The sequence below is a fragment of the Dermochelys coriacea genome, chromosome 6 (genome assembly GCF_009764565.3).
Source record: "Dermochelys coriacea isolate rDerCor1 chromosome 6, rDerCor1.pri.v4, whole genome shotgun sequence".
Classification (NCBI taxonomy): Eukaryota; Metazoa; Chordata; order Testudines; family Dermochelyidae; genus Dermochelys; species Dermochelys coriacea.
In genome coordinates, this window is record NC_050073.1 from 52,046,253 (window position 1) to 52,058,365 (window position 12,113).

At 38.8% G+C, this 12,113-nt stretch overlaps 1 protein-coding gene across 3 annotated transcripts in view; it reads left to right on the plus strand.

The window, feature by feature from the left end:
• The window catches only part of HSD17B12 (hydroxysteroid 17-beta dehydrogenase 12), a 198,355-nt gene that overhangs the window by 125,907 nt on the left and 60,335 nt on the right, over window positions 1-12,113 (plus strand). For all 3 annotated transcript variants that reach the window (XM_043517722.1, XM_038406390.2, XM_038406391.2), the window contains one exon: window positions 8,373-8,483. In XM_043517722.1, coding sequence (XP_043373657.1) covers window positions 8,373-8,483 — 111 coding nt within the window. The remainder of the gene's footprint in view (window positions 1-8,372; window positions 8,484-12,113) is intronic.

Here is a 12,113-nt window from a genome sequence, read left to right on the forward strand (position 1 = left end):
TTAATAATTGTTACACTGCTCATGTTAACACTAAGGGTATGTGTAAACTTGGAGCTAGGGGGTCTGATTCATAGCTGACATAGACATGATTGCACTACTATGCATCAAGCTAGTGTGCTCAAAATATTACTGTAGCATGGGCAGCTGTGAGCAGTGAGGTTCAGGCAGATTTGTACTTAGGGTGACTAGCTTATGCTGCTGCTCTCTGCTGTCCATCCAACCCCAGCTATGCTGCTATTTTTAGCACACTAGCTTGCTGAGAGCTAGCATGAATGTATCTATATGAGCTGAGAATCACACCCCTAGCTCCAAGTGTAGACATACCCTAATCTTTCCCACTTGTTTAGTCTGTGTTTAAAAACAGCTGTTACTCTTTTGATGCAAACTGTCTTTAAAGTTATCTGTTTAGGTGATATGTCTAGCTAGTGCTGTATATATGGCAATGCTATATATACAGTGAATTCCACTGGTATGAAATGAAACCAGAAATATTTTATAGTACTTGACCAAAATATATTTACCTTCTAAATTTAACGTAGCAAGCTCTTTCTTAAATGTTACCCAAGCATCTCATTATATGTTATGTGCTGAAACTGATACAGTATGACATCCCTACGTGGAGCCTTCTGTTACAAAACAAGTACAGATTGAACTGTTCTATCAACTATAATTAATTTCAACTTCTGTTTATTCCTTAGGTTACCAGTACTGTGCTGTAGAGTTGTATGGAAACATTTGTAACTTGGTAGGCGTCTTGGTAGAAATGCTAGCATACCTGCTATTACATGGACTAGCCAAATTAATGTGCTTTAGTCTGCATCTTCAATTAGGGCAGCAGCATTAGTGTTGCTATTCCACAGCTGGCACTAAGCCATGTGGGAGTGCATTGCACCATAGCCAGAGACTAGATGGTATCTCTTAATTAAAATACTTGGCTGTGTTTGTTTGTGTAGTTTCTTTAAAGCAATAAGTGGTCTACAGAACTGATTATTGATTTAAAAAAAAAAATTAATCCCATTTTGCTATATTGAGATAGCAGATGTTTGGGATGTTTTTCCATTTCCCCTAAATCAGTTCTTTTACTAAGTGGTTCAGAAATTAATGTTTTGTGTGTAGCTTTCATGGCTTAGACAATAAGCTGTCTGGTAGCCAGAGAAGTGGACGCAGACTTTAAATGTTTCATTGCAGTATTTCTAATGCAAAAAAGGAAGAGCTTGCTCTTCTAGTTGGGATCAGGAAGTACTCTCAATTTACTTCCTAAGGTTAGTATGCTGTGACTGACAGTCATTTGGTGACAGGTTTCAGAGTAGCAGCCGTGTTAGTCTGTATTCGCAAAAAGAAAAGGAGTACTTGTGGCACCTTAGAGACTAACAAATTTATTAGAGCATAAGCTTTCGTGAGCTACAGCTCACTTCATCGGATGCATTTGGTGGAAAAAACAGAGGAGAGATTTATATATACACACACACAGAGAGAACATGAAACAATGGGTTTATCATACATGCTGTAAGGAGAGTGATCACTTAAGATAAGCCATCACCAGCAGCGGGGGGGGGGGAAAGGAGGAAAACCTTTCATGGTGACAAGCAAGGTAGGCTAATTCCAGCAGTTAACAAGAATATCAGAGGAACAGTGGGGGGTGGGGTGGGAGGGAGAAATACCATGGGGAAATAGTTTTACTTTGTGTAATGACTCATCCATTCCCAGTCTCTATTCAAGCCTAAGTTAATTGTATCCAGTTTGCAAATTAATTCCAATTCAGCAGTCTCTCGTTGGAGTCTGTTTTTGAAGTTTTTTTGTTGAAGGATAGCCACTCTTAGGTCTGTGATCGAGTGACCAGAGAGATTGAAGTGTTCTCCAACTGGTTTTTGAATGTTATAATTCTTGACGTCTGATTTGTGTCCATTCATTCTTTTACGTAGAGACTGTCCAGTTTGGCCAATGTACATGGCAGAGGGGCATTGCTGGCACATGATGGCATATATCACATTGGTAGATGTGCAGGTGAACGAGCCTCTGATTGTGTGGCTGATGTGATTAGGCCCTATGATGGTATCCCCTAAATAGATATGTGGACAGAGTTGGCAACGGGCTTTGTTGCAAGGATAGGTTCCTGGGTTAGTGGTTCTGTTGTGTGGTGTGTGGTTGCTGGTGAGTATTTGCTTCAGATTGGGGGGCTGTCTGTAAGCAAGAACTGGTCTGTCTCCCAAGATCTGTGAGAGTGATGGGTCGTCCTTCAGGATAGGTTGTAGATCCTTGATAATGCGTTGGAGAGGTTTTAGTTGGGGGCTGAAGGTGATGGCTAGTGGCGTTCTGTTGTTTTCTTTGTTGGGCCTGTCCTGTAGTAGGTGACTTCTGGGTACTCTTCTGGCTCTATCAATCTGTTTCTTCACTTCAGCAGGTGGGTATTGTAGTTGTAGGAATGCATGATAGAGATCTTGTAGGTGTTTGTCTCTGTCTGAGGGGTTGGAGCAAATGCGGTTATATCGTAGCGCTTGGCTGTAGACAATGGGTGACTTGCTGCCTGGGGTGAAAAAACCCCTGGCAGCTAAATTTAATCATTAGGAAGAATGTTTAATTGGGGGGGGGTTGCATTTCACTAGCTCCTTGATGCCCCAATCAAGGATCAGGTTTGTTGGGCACTGTACAAAAAGAATCTCTTCCCCCCTGCCTCCCTTCCCCCGAGAGTTTACAGTCTAGGTTTAATATAACACAGCAGATGAAGGCAACTGACAAATTAGAGGTATAGAGAAAGAGGAGGACAAGACAACGGTAACATTTCTAGCTTTCTCTAAAATGCTCCTACAGCCATGAGCAGACCTGGGTAGATGACAGGACCTTCAGGGTCAAATGTCTGGATGAGAAGATGGTGTAAATAAAGGGTTGAGAGTTTTTAGGCACCAGCAAGCTTTTTAGGAAAAGAAGACCTTATACAGAAGGGATGAGGTCCTTCCTGATAAATTCCTCTGCCCACTCACTCCAGCCCCAACCTTTAGAAGTGAAACCAAACTTCTAATATGAAGATCGTCAAGTTTTGGAGAGCTATTAAAACTACGAGTTAGAGGCGTGGTGTAGGTAAGCCAATAGGTGCTGAAGAGTCCTTGGAGTAGACAGAGATTGGCTAGGGATATTAAAAAGGAAATTCTGTATCTGGTTAAAAAAAATAAGTCCAATTATAACTATTCTGGAAGAGGGAGAGACTGAGAGCAGCACATAGGTGCAGTCTACAATGAAGTATGTGGGGAAAATAGTTAAATATACAAAAACACACTGTAAAAAAGAAATTACAAATATCTGTCCCAATGCAAAAAACTTACAAGCAGAAGTAGGTGAATTAGTTTGTGTAGCAATGGAAGAGAACCTTGAGATAATATGCATAATATGGAATGTGGTGAAATGACAAAAATAATGGAATGATGTAATACCTGGTTATAAACGAGACCTGAACTTTCATGTTTGTGTATATCCAAGTAAGATGTATGCAAAATTGCACTTTGGAAGATATGGCCTGTGTTGATTGTGTATTTGCCTTTTCCTATAGTAACATTATAAAGTAGTTAACAGTTAAAAATACTTATACTGCAGCTGAATATTTTTTAGAGGTTATAGTTGTTGTCTATGGAAATATTGATAGTCTACAGAGCAAATGCTTTTAGTTATATCTTGTTTGTTGTAAATCTTAAAGAAGTTTGGAAGTTAACATGGAATTATAGGTCCCAACATGGGATTGAGGGACCATTGCAAAAGGGATTGATTTAGTCTTTGGTGCAGGCTGTTCACAGATTCCTTCATGAGTACATTATGTGCCTTGGTCATTCATGGCAAATGAAGCTGCTAGTCAGTTTTTGTGATTTCACTAATGGCTTAATCACCATGAAATTTGGCTGGGTCGGAGGGGCTGCTTAAGGGTTAAGAACATCTGTTTAGGTAGAGAAATTGTTGGGATCTTGGACCTTGGTTTTATTAATGTAGCATAACAAGAACATCCAGAGAGCTAAAGTTCTAAGGATGCAAGTAGGAATGTAAAAGGTTAACCGGTAAGCATTAGGCTTACTGTTAACCCTGGTGACCCCGTGCTGGCCGGAGTACGGCCGGCTGGAGCAGCCCCGGCCGTGTCGGGCCAACCGACTGGCCAGAGGGACCCCAGCCCTGGCTGCTCCGGGCTGGCTGGCCAGCAGAACCTCGGTCCCATCGGGGCCCTGGACCCAGCCCCCACCCCTGCCTCACCAGGCTGGCTGGAACAACCTCAGTTAACGGATTAAATGATATAGTTTTAATAGTTTAACCGGTTAAATTTTTTAAACTGATATTTACATCCTTAGATAGAAGCATGTTTATTTAAACACCCAGCCAACACCACCATCACTGTGGGGAATAGCGTAGACAGAGTCTTGAGGGAAAGTACTCGGTAGGTGTAACTGTAGACTTTTCTAGGCATGTAGTGGGTGGTATGAAGAGGCCAATGGGGCAGGTACTGGGGGTAGATGAAGAGAGAGAGTTGAGATATGGGTAGGGTTGAAGTTGTGAAGAGCCTAGAAGGAGCAAAGAACTTAGTGCAGAAGCAAATTAGAAGCCAATGAACGAGTTTCAGGAAGATTGGTGATGATCAGAGGAAAATTTTGGCATTAGCTTTTTGATAGCTTGGAGGATTCAGAGGGGTGAGAGGTGGGGAGGCCAAAAAGTGAGAAGCTACTATCATTAAGATGTGAGGTGACCAAATATAAACCAAGTAGGGGTGAAGTGGAAAAACTGATTGTAGTTATCATTGAGAAAGTAGAGAGAAGATGTGTTGAGATTCAGGAGATGTGGTGCATTAGGGGGTTGCCTAAGGAAGTGAAGTATTCAGGACTACCATGTGTGAATCCACTAGTGGTGTTTGAAATCTGGTCTACTATTCGAAACATCTGTATTTGTTACAAGCTTTTGGTGGGCTGATGAAGTATAACTGGCTTACTGGGTATTAACTGATTCTCCTTTTGAGGGGGTAATACCATCTTAATAAGATAGTGTTGAAAGAGAAAATAAAATTAAAAAAAACCTTGAACATTTCTGACCCCATCTTCAATATTTGTCTTGAGTTGGGTAGTGATATGACCTTGAATGTGCCTGTTGAACAGAACATAAATTCCAATCCTAAAGCTATTTTTACTGCAGATATTAACTTTACTGTTTTTCATTTTTCATAGTATCGTTTCTTCTGGCTTCCCTTACTTCTTGTTTCACATTATCAAAGATGATACACATTAGTTATAGCTGCATAGATTAATCATTTTAAATCCATGTCTTTAAGGATTTGCTAATTTTCATAAGCTTTGAAGACAGTTTGCATGGAAAAGCTACCATCAGTGATATAGAACTTCATAATTATCTCCATTCAGCATCAGGTCTTAGCTTTTTTGCTTACCTTTTTTGTCATTTAATATCTTTGTATACTTTTATAAAACTTTTTTTTAAAGACCCCCTAAGTATTGCTAATAGGGCTGTCAAGTGATTTAAAAAATTAATCTCGATTAATCACTCTGTTAAACAATAGAATACCATTTATTTTAAATATTTTTGGATGTTTACTATAGTTTTCAAATATATTCATTTCAATTTCAACACAGAATACAAAGTGTACAGTGCTCATTTTATATTTTTTATTACAAATATTTGCACTGTAAAAAAATACCTTCTTTTATTGAAAAATACATTTTTACTCCTACAAGTACTGTAGTGCAATCTCTTTATCATGAAAGTTGAACTTACAAATGTAGAATTATGTACAAAAAAAGTGCATTCAAAAATAAAACAATGTAAAACTTTAGAGCCTACAAGTCCATTCAGTCCTACATCTTGGTCAGCTACTCGCTCAGACAAACAAGATTGGTTACAATTTGCAGGAGATAATGCTGCCTGCTTCTTGTTTACAATGTCACCTGAAGTGAGAACAGGCATTCATTCACATGGCACTGTTGTATCTGGCTTTGCAAGATATTTACGTGCCAGATGGGCTAAAGATTAATCTCCTTTCATGCTTCAGTCACATTCCAGAGGACATCCTTCTATAGTGGTGATGGGTTCTGCAGGAGAAATACAACTCTCTCCCCAAGGAGTAGTCCCAAAGTTAATTGACGCATTATTTTTTTAACAACATCATCAGTATGGAAGCATGTCCTCTGGAATGGTGGCCGAAGCATGGAAGGGACATACGAATTTTTAACGTATCTGGCATGTAAATACCTTGCAACTCCGGCTACCAGAGTACCATGCGAATGCCTTTTCTCACTTTCAGGTGACATTGTAAATAAGAAGCAGGCAGCAGTATCTCCCATCAATGTAAATAAGCTTGTTTGTCTTAGTGATTGTCAGAATAAGAAGTAGGACTGAGTGGACTTGTAGGCTCTAAAGTTTTGCACTGTTTTGTTTGAGTGCATTTATGTAACCAAAAAAAAATAAAATCTGCATTTGTAAGTTACACGTTCACGATAAAGAGATTGCACTTCAGTACTTGTATGAGGTGAATTAAAAAATACTATTTTATCATTCTTTAAGTGCATATATTCGTAATAAAAAATAATAGTTGGCACTGTGCACTTTGTATTCTGTGTTGTAATTGAAATCAATATTGAAAATGTAGAAAAACATCCAAAATATTTAATAAATTTCAATTGGTATTCTATTGTTATAAGTGCGATTAATTGCAATTTTTTTAATCATGATAAAAAATTTTGAGTTAATCGCGTGACTTAACTGCGATTAATTGACCGCCCTAACTGCTTAAAAAAAACAACCTAATGAAAAATACTTTGAGGAATGTAAGAAGTGAGTCATTAGTGGTGGGGTCTGGCTTGTTTAAATGTGCATTTCATAGAGCCCCTTAATGGCAATGAAAATTGCTGAAAATACTGTAAAACAATAAAAACTGTACGTGTGCAGTAATGTACTGTTTTGCTGCTTCATCCACCCAGTCCATTTGATGCATTTGTTCCCTCTAATTCAGTGCCCTGTAGGATTTCACGTGTATGTTTTTAACATTCGAAGAGATGTGTTCAGAAATAGAATCTCTTCACCTTCCTTCCCCCTTCTCAGTAAAAAGATATTGAACTTGATTTTCTTCGGATGCGATCACAAGACTGCTGCTGCAGTAGGGGCTTAATGCTGTTTACGTCGTCATTTTACATAGCAACATCTCCCTGGGGATTTTTAAACAATGCAGCTGTTCATGAAAGATGAAGAGGGGGGAAAATAGTTGCATCTGCCATTCGGGTTATTACAAAAAAAGAAGCCGCAAGCAAACCACTGAGTGCAGTAGATTCATGATTCTGCATGAATGGACAACAGAATCATGGGAGCTGCCATTTTTTCTTGAATGGAAGAGAGCATCATGGGAATGTGGCTGCTTCTAATCTTTTTGTGAATGATTCTTTTCCATTTAAATTGGCACCATTTTTATGAATGATTTAAAATAATTTTTCCGCAACCATTCTTTAAAATGTGCATAAATTACTGAAGGAACACTAAAATAGTGCTTTTTCCCCATCTAATTTAAACTATTTTGGTCACCACCTTTTGTTTTGCTGATGTCCAAGATGGCACTGTGTTGATTTTAATTTAACGTAATTAATTTAACTTGATGGAAAGAGAATTAGGCTACAGAGACATTTTATCCTTAAATCTTGAATAAAAAGTCAGAAATTATAACAATGTAATTTCTTTCAGCATGCTGCAAGAGTGGAAGTGACACTATGTTGAATGATTGGGTTGGCCTTGTGTAACCTGTAGTTTTCCTTAATTCCTTTCTTCTGGCCCCTTGGTTTCTTAAACATCAAAAAAGTCAGGGTTAGGGGTGGAGATGTAGGGCAACAGAAATCTGCGCACATTTAAGCTGCAGCGCTTTCTGCACCAATAGTCTTTTGCTAATGTTAGTGAGCCACTTAAACTCTATAAATATTTGAAGTACAATGGTCCCTGATCCCATAACTTTAACTCTCACCATGTAACAGATACGTGAAATTTGCTTCTAACTTTTGGATTTTGTATGGTCTGTATTAACCGGTGTAGTTTGCTAACTCCCTGGACCCTCATGAACAGAAGGTGCTCAATCTTTCGAGGCTCTTGTGGTGAGAGGGTACAACTAGTTGAATGTGTCTTTAAAGAGTTGGAAGATTTTAATATTACTCTGAAGGTTTATGCATAAATCAAAACAGCTCAACAGTAAAACACTTGCCCTGCACAAATGAACGTGACACTGTATAACAATGTTTTGAACTAACAGTATAGTACTTTGTCTTAAACCATAATGACTTAAGTATCCTTCATATTTTTAAAATTGGAATGGCCAAGTGCTTTAACTTAACTGTATTTAACTTTTTGTTTTTGTTGTTTTTCAGAAGAGAAATTCAAAGTGGAAACAAAAATTATTGCTGCTGACTTTGGTGAGAGAGAAGATATTTACAGTAGAATTAAAGCAGGACTGGAAGGCCTGGAGATTGGTGTTTTAGGTTTGTATCTAACCTGTTTCTAGATTTTTCCGTGCTGGAGATATTTGTCTTGATATCCCTGTTAGTTTGCTCCTCTCTGCCCCAATATTAAGTTTATTGAAATCAGCCTGCAAAGGCTGTGGATATGACTGAGCTGAAAAAAGTGAAGTAACTGCATTCTAGATATTTATTATGGCCCTGATTCCTAAAAGCATCCCTATTCAGGAGAGTGCTTACTCCAGTACTTAAGTTCTTTCCTAAATCAGGGTGCTTCTGATGATGCATTTTGTATGCTTTATTTTTATTTATATTACTAAAGGCTGACCTTCAGTTCTAAGTGCCTTTAATACTTCAAATACTAGTATTTGATCCTCTGTGGCCTTAGCCAAAGGGGCTGATACATCTCCTTGCCTTTTGATTACTTTTCACAACCCTCCAGTTTACATCATGAAGCTGTAATAGAAGCCAGCTAACTTCAACCTGCCTAACTTTAGTTTTCATGAGACGTAAGGGGGTAAATGAGTCTTTTAAGTCAGGCTACGATCTTACTTTTTTGTACTCATAGCACACTTTTGTTATATAAATATCTTCAATAGGACTCGTGAGAAATGGTGCATTTGTGATCACACATCAGCACTGAAAATGCTTCTGCATTTATTCATAAACCCCAGCTCTAATGAAACTAAATGTTTAGTTTTTCTGTTCTTTGTGTATAGAGCAGCAGTTGAATCCTGTGGGAATTATATTAACTTTTAGTTACAGAACTGCTGAAGCTAGGATATAACATGAAGTCATTGACTTCCTGCTTCAAGAGGTTCAGGTTTGACTATGTTCTGGTCATATACATTAGCACTATTGTTCAGCCTATTGCACTTCTCCTTTGGGTACCATACAGTATCTTGAAGATGTTGCAGTAGTCGTGGCATTTTCTCATCGAAAGGATGGGAGAAGACAAGGTGATTATTCTGTTTGCTTCACTGAACCTAAAATCAATAGATAATTCAAACCAGTTCTTAAGCTCAAGAACCTGTAGAGTTTCCTCAAGATAAGAAGACATACTTTAGATTCAGACAATTCAGTAAAGGAATTTTCTTAAAATTATATATTTGTATTGAATTTCCCTGTGTGTATATATTCCTACACACCTTTCTCGCACTGCATTTCTACAGTTCTCCATTATGAGGATGAGAACCCAGAATGGTAAACAACGGCTTGAGACTTCACAAATTTGTCATCTGAAGCTCTCTAAAAGATAACGCTGTTTTACGACACCCATGTGAGGGAAATAAGAATGTACACAAAATTTCCAGAGTGTTTTAGGGTACACTTGCAGCTGAGATTAGAACAAAGGAGTTCTGACTCCTGCTCCCCTACTTGATCTATAACACCAAGTTTCTTCCTAAACCAGAACAAATACATATGGAATAGTTTTGCATTTAAGAAAAAAATCAATAATATTTCTTAGGCGTAGGTAATCCTGGATTTCTGTACCCTCAAATTGGGGTGGTTTGTGCTAGCTCTATGGTATCCATTGCAAATGTTCTAAGGTTCTTGAGCTGCTTAAACTGTTGGCAGTTGTAACGTTTGTTGCCTTATAGAGGGCACCAGCACCTACCAGGGCAATTCTTATTTTTTCCAGATTTTTTCCAATATTTTTTCCATTGTCTGTCTCTCTTTAAAACTGGCAATTTACAGTTCAGATTATGGCTAATCCATAAAGGCAGTATTTTGTTGATTGCCAGAAAATCAAGTTTTGCTTTTAAGATGAAAGGCGGCATTGTAGACTTCTTTGGCATTAATAGCTGTCCAAGATCTATGTTCAATCTTCTGCCAATACATGCTGTCCATATGAGTGTCTGAGAAGACATGGGTTTAAGTGAGACCCCTACCATGCTTATAAGGCACTTAGCTACATAGTGCATATTCTTCTTTGGGGCCTCACTTGGGCTGATATGAAGGAGTAATTTAGTGGCAGCTCAGTACTCACTATTGCAAGATAGGGTTCCTTGCACTGTGTCCTGATTACTTTTAACCTTTCACTTATATACACACAATAGTCTGCATCTATACTGGGCAGAATCAAGACCCCTGTGATTGCAAAGTCATAGCACAAGTTTGTACTGAAGTATTTACAGATTAAAATTCTTGTAAACTCCTTTTTATTTGGAAGTTACTTCTCACCCACATGTAAAGGCTGGAGTTTGCACAATGTGTTGCTGTGTGTTCAAAACAGCATCTGTCAGTGACTTTGAACATGTGCTAACTGCAACAATATGTTAAATAGGCAGAGATGAGAGATTTTCCTTGCACCACTTTAAGTAATGGGCTTCTTAAATGAAGTTTGACAAACTTGAGACACTGTTCAGGTCAGCAGACTCAACTTTTTAGGTAAATACACAATTTTCTGTCACTTTCCATCTGGTTTCAGTTTTATTTTAAAAAAAATTTTAGTTAATTTTAAGATGGCTACAAAACTTATTAATGAGAGCCATCAATGATAAGGGCTGCACTCCTTCCACCACCAAGGCCAGTACTGAACCGAGTGTGAGCAGGTGAATGCAAAGCCAAGGGCATTACTGACGAGGTTTCTTGTAAACTTCCGTCTATTTCCTGCTCACAAAAATGGACCAGGCAGACAAGTCAGGAAAATTCCTCAAGTTCTGTGTTGATGCCCATGAACATTTCTGTGGATGAGGTGGCACTCTGTACGTGAGATGCCCAAAATTATTAGCTCTATCAAGTGATTTGCGATGCTCAATCTTTATAAAGTCACCATCAATTTAGAACTAGCTTTGCTTGCATACATTTCAACAGATGAATTCCTGACCATCCTTTTTGCTAGCAGAGCCAGGCTTTGGGCTCCATGAAGGAGAATTGCATTTTTCTAGTTTTTCTCTTGCGAATAGCCATGAAAATGGATTGCTAAAATTGAAAAGAGTACAGTGTTGGGCTCCATTCTGCAGTGAAAGGTTGAGTGGGGGGAAGATGTGGAAATTTAAATATCTCCCAAACACACACTTACTTATGAGTTAAATTTTCAGAAAATCCTGAAGAACCGTGTCCCTAACTCTTCACCCTACCCTGAGTTGTGGCCTACCCATAAAAAGGCGAATGACTGTGGTAAAAAATTTGTTATGTTTAGGATGACAGGTGGCCAAAAATTGTACCCCCCACCCATGCTAATACTGACACTATGTCTACACTGCAGTAAAATACCCATGGCTGGCCCCAATCAGCTGATTTGGGCTCAGGCTGTGGGGCTGTAAAATTGCAGTGTAGACACTTGCACTGAAGGCTGGACTCTGGGAACCTCCCCCATCGCAGGGTCCTAGTGCCCGAGCTCCAGCCCAAGCCCAAATGTCTACACAGCAGTTTTATAGCCCCATAGTCTGACCCTTGTGAGCCCGAGTCAGCTGACAGGGGCCAGCAACAGGGGTTTTACTGCAATGTACGCATTCTAGAAATGTGCAGAGAACTTGCTAATGGTCTGCAGGATGTTTATTTCTCATTTCCAGCTAATATATTTTTAGGATTCTTGTAAAGAAATTTACATGGGTAAGTAGTTGCTGTAAAGGGGTTCAGAAATCTCCAATAGGAGAGGTGTACTTGACAGTCTCGGAATGAAGTTTAATAATCTCTGCGTATAACTAA